At 40.2% G+C, this 21,884-nt stretch overlaps 1 protein-coding gene across 1 annotated transcript in view; it reads left to right on the plus strand.

Annotated features, from left to right (window-relative positions):
* SPTLC3 (serine palmitoyltransferase long chain base subunit 3) overlaps positions 1 to 21,884 on the plus strand; it is a 149,859-nt gene that overhangs the window by 92,557 nt on the left and 35,418 nt on the right. Inside the window, exons 8-9 of the mRNA XM_033095399.1 lie at positions 6,407 to 6,626; positions 14,448 to 14,574. Coding sequence (XP_032951290.1) covers positions 6,407 to 6,626; positions 14,448 to 14,574 — 347 coding nt within the window. The remainder of the gene's footprint in view (positions 1 to 6,406; positions 6,627 to 14,447; positions 14,575 to 21,884) is intronic.

Below are 21,884 nucleotides of genomic sequence, written 5' to 3' on the forward strand. Positions count from 1 at the left end.
TTTAAGGGTTAGGCCCAGAACTAGTACGGCCTCATTTCTGCCACACTCTGTTGGTCAAAGCACATCACAAGGCCAGCCCAGATTCACAAGGAAGGGCAATAGAACGCATCTCTTGATGGGAGGATTGGCTTGTGTGTACAGGGACGGGAAGACTTGCAGGCAGCCATCTTTGGCGGAAATCTATTCCAGTGGCTCAGTAAACCTGGCATATACACAGAGTGAATGTCCATTTCCCATGGACTGGCCTTCATAGAGAGGTTCCTTTTATCTCACTTGCACAAGAATCTTATCTTTAAATGAGACTATGACCTAAATGGCTTCATTCATACATAGGAAGCAGGGTACCTTCTAGGCAGGCCTCAGTACCCCCTGGGGCCTCAGTTTCCTTATTTGTAAAATAAAGCTAGCCTAGAGTTCTGGAACAGATGCTTGTTCTCATTTGATGCTATCACCAGAAAAGGAAATTATTTCCCACAAGATTTTGCAAAGGGCCAGGGTGAGAATGTGAAATCAATAGTTCACAAATGCACATCTCCTTTTTAGAGGTATATTGTAGAGACCTACCTTGTTTCTATTCATATGAAGCCTCCTTTGAATTTTCACTCCCAGATTTTTTCTTATCTCTTGCTTGTGGTTTGCCACAATGGGCAAAGTCCTCCCACCACAGAAAGCTCACGTAAATCGATTTTTTCATAACTCCAAAAAAGAGCAGTCAGCCAAATCAGAGTTTCAGGCAGGTATCAAGGTAGAAAAGGATAGATACCATGGCCAGGAAGTCAGAAAGCTCCACAAAAGCAGTGATGATGATGATGATGACGACGACGGTGATGATGAGAATAATAGCAATGACAATAATGTCACCATCCATAGATCATCCAGGTATCATTGTTTACGTATAAAATATAGAAGAGTCAGGATTTGGAGGGAGGCCTGGGACTTTCAAATCCTGGTGTTGCCACTTACAGCTGAGTACCTTTCATAGGGTTCTTTTGTAGTATTAAATGAGATCATGTAAGCTAGTTCTATAGTAAGCCTATAGTAAGCCCACAATCAAGAATAGCTGCCTTCCTCATTAAATTTATTTTCAGGTGAGGAAGTTGCAACCTGGAAAACAAGCTGTCTACATAGTAAAGCTGTTTGCTCTTCACCCACCTGGAGAAGGGGTGTCGGTGGAAGGAACTCACATTTATCATGTGTCTACCCCTGCTAAAGATTTCGCATGTGCCATCTTGAGTGAGCCTCTTCAGGTCTCTTGAGGTTATTGTGAGGATGAAGACACTGAGACTCTGAGGCCTGGTAGATAACTGAGATGAAACAGAGCTAGGGCTCAAACCAGGTGGACCTCCTGGGACACAGGCCCAATGTACACAGAAGAGTCAGCTCATGTTTCCACCTCTAATAAAATAAACATGGAAACTGCAAGGTCATCCATTTGACGTTTACGTTTAGGTAAAGGGCTCAGTTTCTTTATCTATAAAATAGGGAGGTTGAAACTTGAAGTCTAAAGTTCCATGACTCCATGATTTTTGGTTTCAAATTACAGTATTATTATTTTATTGTTCTGATTTGTATTTTCCTTTAAGTATTGTTTTAAAGTCAACTCTTCTAATTTTGTGTCTCAGAGAAGTCTAGTTTTTGACTCATTGTGGTTGAATAATCTCAAAATTATTCAAAAATATCCTAGAGATGGAGAGAGGCATCCCAAATAGCCTGAGATATCAACTGGCATGGCTGGAGACCAAACTTTTAAAATAAAATTAAGCAATAAATAATATCCAGCCCTTCAAAAATGCATATATAAACAAATGCTGAAGTCTCAGAATGCCATTTTCTCTAAGAATATAAGCCATTCTCCTACAATAATGTAAGTTTAAGGACTGAGAACTTCAGTGGTAATTTTTAACCTATATCTCTATGGTTTAAAAAAATAAAAAGAATAAGTCTTAGCTCTATTTTTAATTAGTCTTACTCTATTTTTAATTAGTCTTAGCTCCTTTTGTTCTCTTTCCATCTTCTTTTCTTCTCTTGGGTTATACTTTGGGCCCACCAAGGAGATTTTTCCACCATGTAAGTTGGCAAACCAGTGCTTTAATTCCCAATCCTGCCAGTGGATAATATGGTTTATATGTGGAGGAGAAGGTGGTGAGAGGGAGATTTCTAAAAGGAGTCTTGTCACTTAGCTAATACATTATGTAATAGAAAAGATATAAAGAAATTATTCACTGGCTTGCTGGTTTAAGAATAATTCAAGTCCCTGCACAGAGCTTCAAATTAACTGGTAGAATTATCTTAACTTACAGTTGTATTTTAGTTGTTTTTCTTCTGTTGAAATCAAAAGAAAGCACAACCTTCCATTCAAGAAGAAGGAATAAAACACTGTTTCTGTTTTCTATATCGTTTTTGACACATTGTTTTAACAGCAAATCCAAGGAATAGCATAGATAGCCCTTTTTATGTATGCACCAAACTCAATATCCCACTATAGCAAAAAGTTCAATTCAAATTGGGTCACAATGAGAAAATGAAAACTTAGTGTGAGTGAATATAACTCTTTATAAAAGCTGAGTTCTCCCTAGGACTCATGTGTGCCCTGCATTAACTCCAGAAATCAGCAGTATCGTAGAGTCATTAATCTTAGAGGGAGAAATATAAACCAGGTGGGTAGACTCCTAACATGTTAGACCAGCCCCAGCAAAGGATGGCTAATTAGCTGCCCTGAGTGTCTGCAAACTGTTCAACATTAACTCTAGCTCCTGCCAAATTCACTTCCAGAACAAAGAATGGTTATTTGTGACATGTCAGGTTTTTAGTATATTTGTGTTACCAACTTAAAACATTTTAAAGATGAGAAGAAACTTCTAGAATTTTGAGGGCAGAGAGCCATTTATTATGTATGACACCCATATGCCTCTTCCCTAGAAGATGCAACACAGATCATTGTCAAGGGCTCCTTGTTTCTCAAGTTAGACCTCATTGCAATCATTTCCTCCTGGGCTTCTCCTAAGAATAAGAACAACCCAATGAGAGCTCATCACGTGTCAGACACTTTACCGACATTATTTCTAGCCATCCTTATAAAGACCATATAGGGAGGGTCCCATCATCATGCTTATTTTACACGTGAAGAAACAGAGGTCCAGAACATCAAATAAGTTGCCCACATCCTCAATTAGTAAGCAGTATGGCTACATCTAAGCTTAAACAATCAGATGGCTGTACCTCCTGAACCTCAATGGAAACAGCTTTAATAAACAATCTAAGAAAATATTGGAATTCACTCACAAAACTTATGTAAGAGAAGACGACTCTATCTGGTCTTCATTTCATTAAAATCTGAAAACAGTCATTCAGAATGACCTTGTGAAAAGCACAAGTGTAATAAGGCGAACTTACTGTATTGCAAAAGCCAGTGTCAAGAGAATTAGAAGACAAGCCACAGACTGGGAGAAGATGTTTGCCAATGGGACATCTAATAAAGGATTGTTATCTAAAATATAAAAGAACTCTTAAAATTTAACAGTAAAAAAACAAAAACCCAATTAAAAAATGAGCCAAAGACCTTCACAGATACTTCACCAAAGAATCTTCTTCTACAGATGGAAATGCACATATGAAAAGATGCTCCATGTCATATGTAATCAGGGAAATGCAAATTAACGCAATAAAATGCCAAAACACACCTATTAGAATAGCAAAAAATCTGGAACACTGACAAAAGTAAATGCTGGCAAGGGTGTGCCTCAACAGCAACTCTGATTCATTGCTGGTGGGAATGCAAGATGATACAGCCACCTAGGAAGACCGTTTGATGATTTCTTACGAAATTAAACATACAATCCAGTAATCATGCTCCTTGGTGTTCACCCGAAGGAATTAAAAACATGCATCCACACAAAACACTACAAACAAATCTTTCTAGCATCTTTGTTATACTTGCCCAAACTTGGAAGCAACCAAAATGCCCTTCAGTCTATGAATGGATAAACAAACTGTGGTACATTCAGACAATGGAGTATTATTCAGTACTAAAAAGAAATAGGCTATCAGGCCATAAAAAGACATGGAGGAAAAATAAATACACATTACTAAGTGAAAGAAGCTAATCTAGAAAGGTTGCATAGTGTATGATACCAACTATATGACATTCTGGAAAAGGCAAAACTGTGGAGACAATAAAAACACCAGTGTTTGCCAGGAGTTGGGTATCAAGAGGGATGAATAGGCAGAGCACAGTGGATTTTTAGGACAATGAAAATAGTCTGTATGATATTATAGTGATGGATACATGTCATTGTACATTGGTCCAAACCCATAGAATGCACAAAATTAAGAGTGAACCCTCAGGTAAATTATGGACTTTGAGTGATGAGGTGTCAATGTTGGTTTGTCAATTGTAACAAATGTACCACTCTGGTGAGGGGTATTGATAATGGGGGAGGCTATGCAGAGTGGGGCATGGAATATACAGGAAATCACTGTGCCTTATGCTCAATTTTGATGTGAACCTAAAACTGCTCTAAAAAATAATCCTTTCAAATACACACACACACACACACACACACACACACACACACACACACTCACACACACGCGCAAGCACGTTTCAACTCAATCTTCATACTCCCTCCAAACCAACACCCGTTGGTCTACTGTACAACCAGCTGGACTGTTTTGACTGAATTGACCTAACACTAGAGTTTATTTTTTAAAATACATTAAATGTAATAAATAAACTAATTAGGAAGAAGGGAGAACTTCAACTCTCTGTTTGCGTCAGTTGATTAGTTCTTGAACTAAATTGACAGGTTGCTTGAATTGTTTGACAGACTCCTTTGTGTGGGGAGGGTGTGAGTCTGTGTGTTTTCATAGAACTCGCCTGTCAGTGCAGTCAAAACTGTATGCGGTGTAGACACAACTTACAAAGTGTTCTGAGAACGGATTAAAGTCAAAAGTTCTTTTAAATTCATTGAGTTCCAGAGGTGCCATGTAAATATAGATTATAATTTTACTTATTTATTTACTTCATATTTTCATCTTTGCTGGAGAACTTGAAGTGTTTTTGCAATTTACAATACCATGAAAAATTCAGCACTTAGGGCTAAAATAAAACAGTTTATCTATAGCAGTCCCCAACCAACAGTATGGGCACCTCCTGCGAGCTCGGTAGAAATGCACATTCTCAGCCCATCCCAGACCCACTAAATTAGAAAACCTGGGAGGGGAGTGCAGCAATCTGTGTTTTAATAAACCATTCAGGGAATTCTGATGGTCACTCGACATTGAGAACTATTACCTTAAAGGAACAGAAAGAGGGGACACCATCAGATGCCTCAAATAAACCTTGACCTTCCAGTGAGTACAGCGTCCCACACCTTGTCATGGTTTCTTCGCTTTCTGCCAGTTCAATTACCTTCAGTCAAATACAGTCTGAAAATATTAAATGGAAAATTCCAGAAATAAACAATTCATAAGTTTTAAATTGTGCACCATTCTGAGTAGCATGATGAAATCTCATGCTGTCCCTCTCCATCCCATCCAGGGTGTGAATACACTCCCCATTTGTTAGTCATTTAGTAACCATCTTGGTTCTCAGATCAGTTATCAGAGGAAGGGAGAGAGAACATTCACATAACTTTTATTAGAGTATATTGTTACCATTGTTCTATTTTATTAGTAGTTATTATTGTTAAACTATTACTGTGCTAATTTATAAATTAAATTTATCATAGATACATAGGTATATATAGGAAAAAACATAGTATGTACAGGGTTCGGTACTATCCTCAGTTTCGGGCATCCACTGGGGGTCTCGGAACATATCTCCCGAGGACAAGAGTATGACTACACTAAACAAGAGATACTGAGGGCTTTCTATTGTACCTTAATTAATACTATGCGTCCTAAATAAAGTTAGTTTGTGTGTTTTTATTTCCTTCTTTTAATCTTTGGCAATTTAAGCACTGAGGTTACATCAGACAGAACTGGCCAAATAGACAGTGGCAGTCTAATAAAGATAGATCACCATAGAGCAATTTAATTCAAACTAGCAAAATACCTCAAATCCATAATATTCCATCTAGTTACACTAGTCAGCTTTACAAATAAATTGATCCACAATGCCATGAGCTAATTGTTTACTTGGGAAATAGCTATAACAACGCAAAGTACTTAAATCCACTGAATGTAAATTATTTTTTCCATGTAAAATAGTGCCAGATTCGCCTTATAAGATTGAGAGGATTGCCTCAGCCAAATAAAATATGCCTTAAAAAGAAAGGACTGGCACGTCCCTGTCATCCCAGAATGATGTCAGGAAAAGCTGTCTGAAAAGAATTGCAAGGGAGACTGACACAGAGCTTCCCAGGCGCATACACACTAGTGATGAGCATTTCTCCTTATGCCTTAGCATGGAAGGTTCCATCGTGCATCTGCCCCAGATCGTGGCTCTAAAGAAGAAATACAAGGCTTACCTCTACATAGATGAAGCTCACAGTATTGGGTCCGTGGGTCCAACAGGCCGGGGTGTAGTGGAATTCTTTGGAATGGACCCTCGAGATGTCGAAGTGTTGATGGGCACATTCACCAAAAGCTTTGGAGCCTCAGGAGGTTACATAGCTGGAAGGAAGGTAAGAGGGGGACTCCTGGTGCCTATTTAAAACCTGACTGCTCTGGGGATGTAGTCTGCAGAGCTTCCCTGGACTCCATGAGAGCTTCAGTTCAGTTCACCACACCTCAACTGATCACTGCAGCCTCAGGAGAGTGGGTTCACAGCTAAGTAGAACCCCTAACATCAAGGAGCTCACCCTCTGACAGTGCAGAGGAGCCGATGAAGAGTACTCACAATATGTAATAATAAGATGGTAACACTGGCAGCGTACACAGGCAAAGACTTAGTGCAAAGAGAGAATTGATTAAGTTTGCAGGGCACTATGGAAGGAAGGAATCTTAGAATGAACGTCCACCTTGTAAACAAATGATGGGAGGATTACATTTCTGTATCCCAAATCACAGAAACGATAAGGGGATATTACAGAACTATAAGTAATTTGGGTTTTGTAACATGAAAACACAAAGCAGGTAATAGCAACAGTGAGCAAAAATCAGATATGATGGAGGTGGACACTGTGCTACAAGTTGTGGGTTTTAAGAGTTTTAATTAAAATAGCAGTAGCAAAATCAGAAATGTCCTTTTAAGGGATTTTCTCTGCAAAATGATTCTCTTCCACTATTTTGGATAAGCCATAGGTCAAATCTTATCATCCTCTATTACCTCTATTACCTTATCATCCTCTATTATCTATATGCCTTCGTAATCATGATTTGATGAGATTAGATTGTTAAGTGAATGTTATGGCTGTCATTCTAGTGCCAGTATCACCAAGGGGGTTGCCAATATAAACCAGTAAATGTTGAAAAGACACTTAGAAGAAGAGGGAAGTAGAAAAAGAAAATGAAATATTGAAACCTGGGTTTAAGGAATAAAGGAGACAATTGCCTGCTCCATTATATTACAGTTTTATCCAAATCCTGACAGCTATCTCATAGAGGCCTACACCTGTCCCTAAGAGACTGTATGACAGTGCTGTTTTCTCTGCCTAGGAGGGCACAGCAGGCCCCAAACCAGTGCAGGGCCTGCAGGTGGCATCAACAGCTTACCTAAAATTCGCAATTGCTTACTCACTGTGCCCAGCGGGAACAAGAGTTCAGACTCCTGGTAAACCAGTTAGACAAATCAGGAAGTACAGCCAAAAACAGTCTGGTCATTGAAAGCCTGGGATTTAAAACAACAGACTTCATTGTGTCCACTTGCCCTGCCGTGCGATGCAAAAACGTTTCAAATGTTCAGAGTTTTCAGTGGTCTTTACCAGTCAATAGGCACTACTTTCTTCCCAGCTCAAAGCATTGTTTTTCATCCTGTGGGAAGTAGCTGGGTGTGCTAAAAACAAACATAATGCCCAGGATCCTACAAAATTGAGCTAAGTCTGGTTAAAAATTTTAATGTTCCTTGACTGTCGAAGCAGTGGGATCAGAGAGTCTCAGATGTAGAAGCTCCCTTCTCCAGGCTACAGTGCTTTGTGTGCTTGTGGTTTTGTGATTACTTTAGCAGCAGTGCTGAGCTACAAAAATTTTAACCAAGCGTAACTCTGTTTCCTGAACCAAAGGCACCTGAATAAACTGAAGCAAACGGATCCTTGAAATATTGTCAAATTTGCTAGATGTCACATTTTTCTCCTTGGAGTTCCTTCATTTGATATTCACTTTAAACAAAAGCTCGTGACTACCCCAAAGTAAGGACCAGTTAGTTCACAGTTTTCTCTTATTCTCCATCCTGAAGTCAGTTAGACTATTTTAAGTGTATTCGCTCTTGTCTGTGTAAATTCTGTTCATTTGGGGTAAATACTGAGCAATTGTGAAAATTATTATTATTTACATTAATTAGGATACATAAAAAGTATGCAGATCTGTTCATTTTCTTACTCTTTGAAATACTCATTCTGTGCATATTTGGATCCAGAGGGCTGCATCGTTCCTCCGCCTCCTGCTAGGTCCCCCACCTCCTTCCCCTTCCCTCTTCTTCTCCCTCATGTTACCCTGCAGTCTCTGAATTTACCACTAGATGGCAGCAAGAATAAGAGAGTGTTTGGCAGAGATCCATTTACCAATACAGAGACCTTCTGCCCTGAAATGGCAAAATGCGAAACCTAAAAAACATAGAGCAGTTTTCAAGACATGGAGGGTGAGTAGATTAGAGGCCACTTGAGAAAGTGTCTGTATGTTTCATTCCCTGATGATTTAAAAATCAGTCAGATACACACCTGTGAAATGGTTTGGGTGAGCCTGTAATAAATCCAGGTAAACTGTGGTTTCCTTGCTGCCTAATGAGTAAATGGAACTTTTGTATCTGCTCCTCTGTACTTTTAATGTTAATTCTAAATTATGTGCAATTTCAATTTAAATCACAGTTTTTGTTCTCCCAGACTGAATAATTTTGGGAAGAATTTTCACTTTAAGTTTGTTTTAAACTGATAAGAGCATAGGATTGGACAGATGCTAAAGATTTGTGTTCAAAAAGTATCATTCCATTTATCTATTTAAAAAATTAGAGTACAGTTTTTAGGGTTTCATCATATTTTTTCCTGGATATTTTGCAGTATATGTGTCAATTTGGGGGAGCATTGCAAAATATTCAGGATTCTAAACCAATGGGTACAAAAGCAACAAAATTAACTATAAAAAATGTTAACGTGCACACACTGGGATTTTACGTTGTTCTGAAACTCTAATAATTTCAATTTCACTATGCTCATGAGGTTCATAGTACATCTTGAAATTTAAAAATAATTACTTGGGTCCAAAAATCTAGAAAAAGATAAAACTGACTGGCTCTTAACTCTCTTTTTAAATGTCAATGTTAGGGTTAGTCATAGAGGGACTATACTCCCAATAACAGTTTCTAGAAGGCTCTAGAAATCTTTTGCAAGTTGGTCAGGATCAGAAATACATACATTAGCAACCAGATGAATCACGAAGAAAAAAACATTTGTAAACAATCAAATAGAGAACAAAATTGGTTTGGTGCTAAGATACTCCCACAGAGAGTAGATTTTTGTCTTGATCTCAGTCTTTCTGTCACAAAATGCCCTACAAATTCTTCTCTGCTTATTGAAGTTCACTGCCCTGGCCTCCTTCTTCTCTCCTCACCTCAGAGAAACAGCTGAAACAGTCTCTCAAGAGTCGATTTGGCTATTTTCTCGTTAGTTGGAGCTGCTATAGATGATCTGTTAACAACCCAACTTGCAACATTCTCTCCTTTTAAGACTTTTGAGGTGAAATGTCAGGTAATTACTTCTCTCCACCTGTCAGAGCTCCATGCCATGAATGGCTTCTTTAAAGAATTCCTGAACTGATGAGGCTAGGTTTCTTATTTTTATTTTTTAATTTTCATTGATCCCGTTACTGAGGAGATGGGTCAATAGGTTTTTCTCAAGCATGGATCCTGAGTCCTCTTGCATGCCTGCTGCTAACCACTGGCTTTCACAGCCTCCACAGGCTGACCAGAGCCTTGCAAAGGAATGAAGCACAGGTAGCTCTCATGATTGATAGTCTGCAGGGCTGGAATTCTGTAGAAGGGAAGTGGGGCAGGGCAGCCAAGTTTGGGGCGAGCATTAGCTCCAGAAGTTTGTGTGTCAGACAAAGGCAGGCCCCTCACAGAAGCCAGCGCTGCCCTGTGTGCTCAGCCCTGGCTGTATTTAACAGCCCTTTGAAGTAAATGGGGGTCATGGAATGAATGCCAAGATGTTTATTCTAAGTGTCTCCTGTCTGATTTTCTCAGAAAAGCCACCCTTGTCCTTGAACTCCAGGCCTATGGGTAGAGAAAATAATCAGGATTTTGAACTTACAAATGGACTTGGAAACCTCGGTCTGAGGAGACCTCTAACCCATCCTGAAGGAAGACACAACCCAGACTCCCCTTCCAAAAGACCAAAGCCAACTCTTAATTCATGGCTCATGGTGCCCAATAGGGGAATGCTAGGACGGAATAAAAAACCAGGAAACAAGGCTTTCCTTGATGCTCTGCAGAAGTTACTCAAAGAACCCCATTTTCTGAACCACACAAGCAAATTAGCCCCTGTCCATACGTTCATACTCTGATAGAAAGCGGACTTGGTCTAAAAGAAATAAAATTATGGGCAAGATATGCTTAATGTTAAACAAAAATGATATTGCACTGATGAGGCATTTATTCAAACTAAGAATGCACGTGATCTTGGCTTTATGAAATTTCTCAATTTGGGAAACAAAACTGGGAGTAGAGTCCTTGAGAAAAGCCCTTTAGGGATCAAAGCCAGCTTTGTTTTGTTTCTTTGTCTGACCTTTGTCAGGAATGCCCCAAGACTAAGACAATATTGCTCTATTTGTTTCTAAGAATACAGCATAGTATTCCCCTAACATACCTGAGGGACCCTCACCATTCTTCTCCAATCCCTAAAATACCCCTGTTCTCCATTAGACTATCAACATTTACCAGACTCCTGCTAAGTACCCACCACTGGATTTTCAGAGAAGTATATCACTCTGTTTCTGGTTTTCAAGGAGGTTGCAGTCTCTTTGGAGAAATAAGGTTAATAGACATAAAACATGTGAGACAGATACGATTCAATCTGTGGTTTAGTACTATAAACACTTGAGTATATAAGGAATTCTCCCCTCTTCCCCGCAAACAAAGGCGCAATCTCTTTGGATTAGGAAAAGTACCACAGAGTTAAGTAGACGTGAAGGTGGTCTGTATCCTCCTGGTCCCCCACTTCTGGTCTGGAGACATAATATAGTGTGGTGCTAAGGGTGGGGACCCTACAGCCAGACTGTTTGGGTCCAAATCCTTGTTATTCAACCACTTTTTGGTTGAATATTTTTGTGATCCTTTCTGTGATTCAGTAATCCCATCTATAAAATGGAGATAAAAATAGTACCTACCTCATAGGGTTATTGTGAAGCTAAAATGAGTTAACATATGTAAAGATTTTTAAATGGAGCCTCAAGGAGCCAATGAATTTCAGCTATAGATGTATCAATGACTATATCAGCTATGTTATCTCTTCAGATAACATGTCATCAAGTCTGGGTACTCCTTTTTATTAAATGCCTCTCTTTTCTTTTCTTTTCACTCCTAACACTAGCACTCCAATAAAGATGGAGGAAGTGCTGAGCTGAAAATTTTTGGCTTGATGTCCGAGTCTACCAATGTGTTGTTACATAACCTTAGAACATTACCCTCTACAAAAGGAAAGAGTTAGAATAAAGACACTCTGTGGAGTTTTTATATTTTGAGCCCCTTGTCCCACCATATGCTCCCAATTCTAAGAATCTCTGGTTTGGCAATTCATTAATAATAATTGCCAACAGTATCATGTATTCACTACGTACCAGACACTCTTCTAAGCACCATATATGTATTAACTCATTTAATCCTCATAATGACTCTGAGGTAAGTGTTGGCATTATCTCATTTTTCAAAGAAGAAAAGTCGGGAACTGAGAGGTTTAGTAACTTTTCCATGGTCATATATAAGTAAATGACAGAGCAAGGGTTTAAACCCAAGCAATCAGGTTCCAGAGCCTGTCCCATATCTCTGAAGGAGAAAACCCCTCATCACCTTTCTTGAAAACACCTTCATTCTTTGCTGATTAAGACGCCATCTTCATTCCTAATTTTGGCACATGTCCATGCCTCTCCCCTGCTCTGCATTTAACCAAATCTACCCATCCTTCAAGCCCAGGTTACCTCCCTGAAACAGCCCTGTCCTGACTCGGGTCTACATGAGACCCCATCATCCCATCTCCTGCACCCCTCCTACTATCTCCAAGTTGGCTTTCTTAGCATCCTCTTGGGAGACAGTAGCTCTCAACAAAGAAAACCTCTGCTACTGCTCAAAGAGGAACGCTGAACATAAAGCTGTGAAGGACAGCCCAGCTTCAGTTACTCTGGAGAAAGCCTGCCTCTCTCTCTTTGACCCCCCACTCCGTCATCCTCTAAAGTGCACTTCCCTAATACCGTGTGGCCAATGCTTTAAGGTAGGCACCATCGTGCACATACTCTTCAACTATGGCAAAAACCCATCCCACCATTTTTTTAGATTCACTAAACAAAAGAATAGACAGAAATTGAATTTTAATTTCAATATAAGTGGATAATAGCTGCCAAAGACCAGGATTTCTATATTTTTCCTTTTCTTGGACTACCATATCCAGAACATAGCCTGGAACAAGTCTTTGTACAGACTTGGCAGATGGAAAGATGGGCGCAAGGATAAAGGTGGTAGTAGTGGGGGGTGGCATAGGGAGAAAAAAGAGAAAGGAAAAAAAAGGAAGGAGGGAGGAAGGAAAGAAAGAAAGAAACAGAAATGTAGAGAAAAAAATTTAAGTGGAGATTTTGAAATTAAAAGGAGGGAGGGAATCAATAGAAAGAATGGGAAAGGAAAGGAAGAAACAAATAAACAGAAAAGGAATGAAGAGCGTGAAATGAAGGAGAAGAGGGAGAAAGGAATTCAGGGAAGAAGTATGCATGGGAGAGAGGATTTCAAGTGAAGGACATACTGAAGAAGGCAGAAAGGACAGAATGGAGCTACTGGTTCCACACAGGGGCCAGGTAGAGGCATCACGTCACCAACAGAGTTGTGAGGCAGGCCACTCCCTTTACTGAGGAAGATGAGCTATGAATGTTTAAAATGCTAGTGAACAACCATGCCACCTATACCCCAAGAGAGATAGAAAAGTGAAGGGCAGGGCACAATCCCAGTCTCAGAGGTAGAAATGGATGTGACCAATGAAGAGGGGTTAGGAGGAGATGGCCCTGCTCAAAGCAAAGCTCCTCCCAGTTCACCTAGGAGAGGAAATAATCAGAGAAGATGCCTAAGTGGAATTCTAAGCTGTCTTGTCATCCTAGAAGAAAAGGTGGATAATTTTTTACAGACCCCACTGGTAGCACAGATAGCCACCATCAGTTCATTAGCTTTTCTGCAGAACACCCTGAAGGTCCCAGGCAATGAGCCAGTACAGGTGGGCAGATAGATGATCTTCCTAGCTGGGGCTGAACGCCTGCAGATACCAGCTCTGAGGCCCTCCTGACTGTGGCATTAGGTTATTGGAGCGTCTTTGGGCTCTCAGCAGGCCTACCTGGGACCTTACATTTGGCCTCAGGAGTCAGGGATGCAGGTGGAGAGTAATTCCTGTCACTAAAGACGAGCGTTCTGTAGTGGGTCAGCACTCCAAATAGTGTGGCACAAAAATCCCAGTAGTTCCCAATTGCCCAAGGCATATTATCTGGTCTACACTCTGGTTTACTTTCCTACCTCTCCCTCTAACACTCCATCCCTCCACCCAAGTTTTCTTTTGCTCTATGTTTGTCTTCATTCTTAAAGACTTAATCAATGTCACTTCCTCACTGGAAACTTCCCTATCAACTCTGGCTAACAATACCTCCTCTGCAGTCTTGTAGCCCTGTTGCATGTACTAGTTTGTATGTCTTATTACTTTTTCTACCATTACTTTTCCATGGACACAATTTAATGCAATATGCTCCAGGGCAAGAACCACATCCTGTATTCTTTGGATATTCCTAAGTCCAAATACTCCTAATACTAAGCCAGTACTCATACTAAGTACTAATCAAATGTTTGGGAAATCATTTTTCCTTTATACATCTGGTGTGGCCTTACAGAACTCAACTCCAAACTTGCAGCCTTTACTGTATAGCTTCTAAGTTTCTGAGGGAAAAACTATGAAGAGGGTTAGAAAAAAAATAGTTTGGTGATGCCCATTGAAAACTGGACCACATTCAAGAATCAAATGTCCTGGGCCATGATGGATGGGATTGGGATAAGATGTGCTTCTCACCACCAACGCTGAGATTTATTTTCCTTCTTTTTGTATTTCCCTCCTTTATTAAAGGACCTTGTGGATTATTTGCGGGTTCACTCACATAGTGCTGCTTATGCTTCATCCATGAGCCCCCCAATAGCAGAGCAAATCATCAGGTCAATGAAATTCATCATGGGACTGGATGGGACCATGCAAGGTAAGAGCCCAGCTCCATGAACTATTTTCCCAGATCTCTCTTGGTCTCCTTCTAACCCATCAATTTCCCCCTTCTCAAATATGCACCTTTGACTTAACCCAATTTGTAAATCAAATCATGTGTACATAAATAGTACCTAATACACAACCATATATAGTACCTAAATGTAGTATAACTGCTGTCGGCATACAAAAAAAAGGAATGTTTTTTGAAAGTAAAGGAAACTTTCCAATTCACCTCTTAAGGTGATCAGCAAATTTGGATAATTTTGTGTAATTAGTTGTGTTAAAATGAAGTAAACAGTGGTGTGTGTTTGCCTGTGCTTGCTTGGGGCTGTGACTTGTGTCTCCCTGAGAACAAACTAGTCAATTTAATATTCATTTTTCATCTATGCACCCACTACTTTGTTTGTTTGTTTACTTATTTAGTTACTTACTTATTACTTACTTACTTACTTAACTTACTTAATGGGAGAAGAAATCCACCACTGACCTTACCATTTCAGGATATATGGACAAAACGCACACAATGGTAACTTTCCAGCCATTTCTTTGATGTTGTGTCACCACAGCCATGGTATGCTACTTTGCTCAATCCAAATCAGCTTAATCTTCTTTTTGAAAAATTGCTTTGTCAAGGAGTCTTGGAATTCTCCTTCTAACTTTCAGATATTGCTTATAGAGCTTCTACTACATATATCAGTGCACATCCAGTGAAGAATAAGGCAGTTCTTGCTGCCAGACTTTCCAGTGAGTGCAAATTATCCCCGAGCTAGGATGAACAATCCATGTGCCCCATCTCTCCTCCCAGCTGATGTGAAGCCCTACAGTGTTTAGTGCAGACTTACAAGCCTAATACTTCAATAGAAGTCTGAAGAGTCCATCATTTTTCAGTTTTATTGAAGCAGCAGAATATTCACATACAAATTTTACCAAGAATCCTACTATATAAACCAGATTAGAACAGAACTGGTCTGGTTGAAGTAGTGTCTCCATTTACCTCCAAACTGGTAGCCCTGAGACCCTTGTCCTGAGCTCTAGTGCTCCCCAAGTCACTGCTTTGAAAACCCCCAAGACAGACCTTTTGCACTATAGCAGGAAAATGGCTTACAGAGTGATTTTGTTCCTCTGTATAAAAAGCAACGATTGATCGCTAAGGTCCCTTCCAGCCTTGTCTTTTGGGTTTTATGCGTCTGTGTCCTATTGAACGGTCTGCATGAAAATGAAATGAAAATCAAATCTAGTGAAGCTGCATGGTGCAGTGATTTAAGGGCATAGACTGAAAGCAACTGCTTGGATTTGACTCCTGGGATACTACTTACTTGCTGTGTGGCCTTACGTAAGTGACTTAACTTGTCTGTTTAACCCGGACCAAGTTACTTCTGTGTGCTTCAGTTGCTCTGGCTATAAAATGAAGAAAATAATATTGGTGAGTTAAGGTTTTTATAAGAATTAGACACATTAAAACATACAAAATACTTATTTTGTCTGAAAACAATTATATAGCAAGCATTATATAATTGCTTGCTATGCTATTTGCTGTGATTTCTGAGGTGTTCAAGAAGTATTTGGACCATGTCTCAGGGCTGCTGTAGGAAGGATTCTTATGGTGGAAGTGAGGTAAGACTAAATATCTTCCATGGTCCTGAATTACTCAGGATAAGTCAAGTTATGCAACCATAACAAATAAACCTTGAAACTCTCAGCGGTTTAACAGAACTAAGGTTCACTTCTTGCTCGTACCATGTCTAATACAAATCAGACAACTCTCTGCACACTGTCCCTCCATGGGGGCAGTGACTTAAGCTGCCGCTGACTTGCGGCTTGCCCGTCTCAGAATATGGCTTCCATAGTCACCATGGTAAAGAGAAAAAGAGCATCTGCCTAGAAATGACACGTATCACATTGCTTACAGTCCTTTGACCAAAACTAGTCACATGGCGGCGCTCAAATTTGGGGGTGTAGTAAATTAAGGGATATGAATATGATGTGGATAAGCAGATGTCTTTCAATCTTTTAAAACTGGAACTAGACATAGAGCTGTATTCACACGTGAGCTGTCAGTTTGTGTGGGGGGGAAAAAAACTGGTCTAGAACAACTGGTTTCTCATGAAACCATGAAAATGATCTTCTTGAACTTCATACATTTCTTCATGGAAAACAAAAATTTGAGATTTAAGCTGAAATATAGCTAAATAAATTTACCCTAAATGAATTGTCTTACAATGACCAGAATTATCATTTTGTCTTACTTTAGAGAAGAATAACTAGGAAAAAGTTGCTCTGAAAATTAGCCACTATCTAAATAAGGATTACTAATTTCTTAAACCCTGCGGTAGATATGTTGTCTGAATCAGATGATTTACAGGGACCCACCTTGACAATCATTTCCTTCTTTCCTTCCTCTGGGTTGCTTTACCATTTCATCCCAGACAGAACTCACTCTGTGTATCTGATCACAGTGAAGATCTGCAGAAAAGTTATCCTAAAGATGTGATCATTTCTCCTTTGATAGTCATCGATCATCAATGTTTCTTCCAATGGGGTGGGAGATATTTCCCTTGGTTCTTCCTCTGAGCCTTACAATTAAGAATCATTTGGTTTTATTTGTAACCTCCCAGTTCCAGTTTCTCACTTCACTCCTCTTGCTATCTTATGAGAGGAAGTAAACAAATAAATAAATAACAGAGAAGGCTATGTGGGCAGCCAGGTTTCTGAGAGTCAGTATAGGAGAATCATGGAGAAAGAGAAAATGGTTTCTTTTCAAAGGAATGAACAAGGGAAAGTAGACGAAAAGAAAATTGACAGAATCACCAGCCAAGTATCAGATGGTTCTGCCTGACACATCTCTTGAAGAATTCAAAGGCACACACAGAGTGATCATGCTGGCCTCATTTGCTACAATACCTGCTTTAAATAAAATGAACAGGACAGCTTGGGAATATTGTGTTAACTTACCCTGCTCTGCTGGGTAACTCTCAGGGTAAAATTGCCCAAAGCTTAAAGGGATGCACTATGTCATGCTGGAGCTGCTTTACAGGATCTGAGAATGAGGGCCCAGTTCTGAGCCTTTGTCCTCAGCCCACCCCACGGCTACTGTGATTGGAGCATTTCAAGGCTTTGTTTTGGGTTGAGTTAGGGGAGCAGTTGGCCAGATCTCTTCCTTGATGAATGTCTTCACTTTAATCTGCAATGCAAAGCCACACGCTTCAAAGAAAGGCAAGTACAGGAATATGGTCAGTGTTCTTTGAAGCCAAGGTTCAAAGATGAAATAGCAGTCCCAGTGAAATGACAGTGTTTATGCACAAACAGCCACCTTCACTCTGCAGCCAGGCTGCTCCTGGGGTTAATGCTCGCAGGCTGAGGGGCTGCAGGCCTGCCACGCATGCATTCCACATGCACCAAGGCCCTTTTCATCTCCAGGCCTGTCACTCCGTGCAACACAATGAACCCAAAGTGGAGATTTGGTTTCTCCATCCTAATGGATATTGGGTGGTCCATCAGCCAAACCAATGCTGTAAGCCCCTTAAGGGCTAGAAATGTGTCTTGAATTAATTTGGTGTTCCTCTGAGTGTCAAAGCCAGTGCTCAGCTTAATAAATATGCCATGACTCAACTTCCATCTCACCGGTCTGTTCGATTTCAGTGTCAGTGTTTATGCTAAACAAGATCGAGGGGATGTTTATCTCATAGGACTGGGAACTGGGAATCCGCTCCATACCAGTTGTGGCGGCTGAGAGGATCCCTCAGTGATTGGGATCGCTCAGTGATTGACACTACTTTTAAGGAGGTCCAGCAAAATAACAGCTCAGTTATTTTCTTCATCTAGATAGACATGGCACAAGCAGCCACAGGAGGGTGAGCCCCAAACCACACCAACAACTGCCCTAAAGAAAACATTTTCAACAGTTGTCTTATTATTCATTCAAATTTTTGATGCATATTTTTTGAGTAATTGGTCAACATTCTTTTTGAACTCCCAATCTTGGCCCTGCCTCCCTCCCCTCCTTTTCCCCAACTCTGGGTAACCTTCCACTTCTCAGAGACAATAGAGATCGTATCATTGTGTGGGGGTTTAAGGGTATGTGGCCTGCAGCCAGACTGCACGGGTCCTAGTCCCTGACCCACCATTTGACTCATGGCTGGTAAGGTGCTTTAGTAGTCAGTTCATCATTGTAAACTGAGATTTTAAGGAGGATTCAGTGATGTAATATAGACAATGAACTTGGCATAGCCTGATGCTTGATGCGCAGTATCAATAAATAATAAAAGTTGCTACTATTATTTTTAACTCATCTAGTTTCTTTCCTTCCTTCTCCAAATTTTCCAATAGTTTTGGCCCATCCTGGAATTCTCCTCTCTCTCAGATCTTAGAATTATTCCATCAGCAGGTCCTGCAGCAGTTCCTTTGACATATATCCAGAATCTGGTCAATTCTCACCATCTCCTCCCCTACCTCCATCAGGTCTCACCTGGATTATTGGAGTAGTCTGCTGAATAACCTCCCCATTTCTGCTCTTCCTTTTTTATGTCTCATTCTCCATACACAAGCCAAAATTAATTTTTTAATGTAACTTAGACCGTATCACTCCATACTCAGGACGTTTCATTGCCTCCCATATTACTCAGGGTAAAGTCCACACTGCAGCCTTCGAGGCTTCTCATGATAGGATCTTCCATTTCTCCAGCACGCTTTCTCTTCTTGGTCCACTCCAAGCAGATGGCATCCTTGCTTTCCCTAGAATGCAGGGAACAGATCCTGTAGAAGGGCCTTTATACTTGTTAGCCTCTACAGACTAGCATTTCTGACAAATATCCGCATGATCCATTCCCTCACTTCCCTAGCTTCTTTGCTCAGAATCAGCCTCATTAGGGAAGCAGCCCTACCTATCCTAAATTGTACACTCCCCTTGTCCCTCTAATTCTCCTCACCTTGCTTTAGTCTTCATAGCATGTACAAGTGCCTGACATAATTATGTATACATAATTATGTCAGGCACTTATACATGCTATGAAGAGAAAATAATTATATATATATATATATATATATATATATATATATATATAATTATTTTCTCTTTTTCCTCACTAGGATGTAAACTCTAGGAAAACAAGCATTTTGTCTATTTTATTCATTATGTTGAGAACAGTGCTTGGCAATTGTAGGTGCTGAACAAATATTTGTTGACAGCTGCAATCCTTCACTATTTCACTCTTAACTCAGCAAATAAACGACTTATCTCCTTCAAATCTCTGTGCTTGATTCTCTACCTTTCCACCTAAAGGCACTGGCCCCTTTTCTCAACCATGAACTTCTTCATTTCGTTTAACATAAAAAGTCTTCCTTACCCCTTGTTCCTCTTCAAATACCCATCAAGCCTCATCTTTTCCATTGCTGCAAATCCTCTTGAAAGAATGGGCTATTCCGCCCTCTTTTCCGTCCTCCTCCCCACTCAGTGTTTAGCACCTTCGGCCTGTCATCTGCCCATTTCCATGGACTTTGCTCCCTCAAAGGTCACCCCTGTCCCATCTACCCTACTGGCGCTTCTCCAGCTGGATTTGACTGACCCCTCAACCTCGTTCTCTCTCTTTGAAACCTAAGTCTTCCCTTAGTTGTAGAGATACTCTTCTGTTTTTTGCATTTTTTTCTGTCTGGTCTTCCTCTATTTTCCTCTCTACCCTATCTGCATTTACCAGAATTTCCTCCTCTGTTCTCTTTTTATTTCCCTCTGTACGATATGCCCCCCATTTCCTGTCCTCTATATAGAACCGTGTTTCTCAAGAGAGTATACATCAGAGTCATCTGGAGGGATGATGAAAACAGATTTCTGACCCTACCCCTAAGCCTCAGATTGAGAAATGCTTGTTGCAGGTCTTCTAAGCTCCCAAATGATGCTGATGCTGCTGGTCCAGGAACCACCCTTTGAGAACCACTGCTGTAGAAGGACCTCATACTCATCCTCTCCCCGCCATCAGCACCAAAGGATTATGGATCTTTTTAAGGATAGAAACCATCATTATATCACCAGCAATCAGCTTAGTGCCCGCAACATAGGCCTCCAATACATATTTTCAAGTCGAATTAAAAATATTCTAAGCCCCAATTTTGCATTTGCCATGATTCAGATGCTGATAATACATCTGTTCAGGGCCATCTTTCCATCAGAAGCCTCCAGCAGAATCTGTGAAATCTTAATATCAGCTACCTCAGCGACGGAACTTGTTCACTGAGATCGCCTCTTCCTTGGAATTCTTGCCTATGTCCATGTCTAGGTTTGTTCATTACATTTATATGCTAACTATAATGCCATTGATGTCTAGAAAAGTTGCCCACCTGTCCCCAGTCATCACTTTGGGGAGAAAATGACCACAAATCATTGTGCAGCAGTGGTTCTCAAAGTGTGGTCCCTGGACCAGCAGCAGCAGCCTTACCGGGGAGCTAATGAGAACTGCAACAAACATTCCTCAATCAGAAGCTCTGAGGGTTCTGTCTAGCAGAAAAGCAGGAGGAAGAACAGACAAAGATTTTTTTAAAAAAAACAACAGAAAAGAAAAGCATGAGACACATTCTGATCTACTTCTTTAAATGCCTCTGATTCCTCAGTCCTGTCAGTTACTGCAAGCACCTCGCCTGTTCCTCCCCAGGGCCTGTGACCACTTTGATATCAGGAATAACAAAGAGATTTACGCCCTCAGGAAGTACTGTGCTTCACAACAGGCTCCGCCTTAAACCTGTGCTGTCATATAACCTTTTGAAGTACGCATAGTCATGAAGAATTCATGGTCACAACGTTGATTATATTATTTGATGTGACAAGAGGCATCTGGCAGAAATAGTGCCATTTCTCTAACAACTCTTGTCTCAGGATGGACAGGGTACTATCCGTAATAATTAAATTCTTTATCTCTTCAGTGTACCTTCAATAGGTGGAATCCATTTTGGGAGAAAAGAGTTCCCCAAAGGGCCACACTAAGTTTAAATTATGACAAATCAAGTTTCAGTTAAAACAAATTACGAGAAAGTATCTCATATTCATACCTTGGAAAGAACGGCTTTTCCTATAAGCACTTGGGATCTGAATGACTTCACGCTGTAATTATCACCCTCCTGTTGGCTACTCATTTTCCTGCTGTCATGGTTACAATTATATAACATGGTGTTGAAATGGTATTGGGACTTTTCTCAGAAAAGATGGTCTGCTCAACTCAATCTGCTATTGAATATCAGCTACGAAGACTCTTGTTACACTTTCAATTTCATATTCCTCAATCCTCTTAGATATTATCAATCAAATTTCGATATTATCCAGAT

Source organism: Rhinolophus ferrumequinum, chromosome 23, assembly GCF_004115265.2.
Source record: "Rhinolophus ferrumequinum isolate MPI-CBG mRhiFer1 chromosome 23, mRhiFer1_v1.p, whole genome shotgun sequence".
Classification (NCBI taxonomy): Eukaryota; Metazoa; Chordata; class Mammalia; order Chiroptera; family Rhinolophidae; genus Rhinolophus; species Rhinolophus ferrumequinum.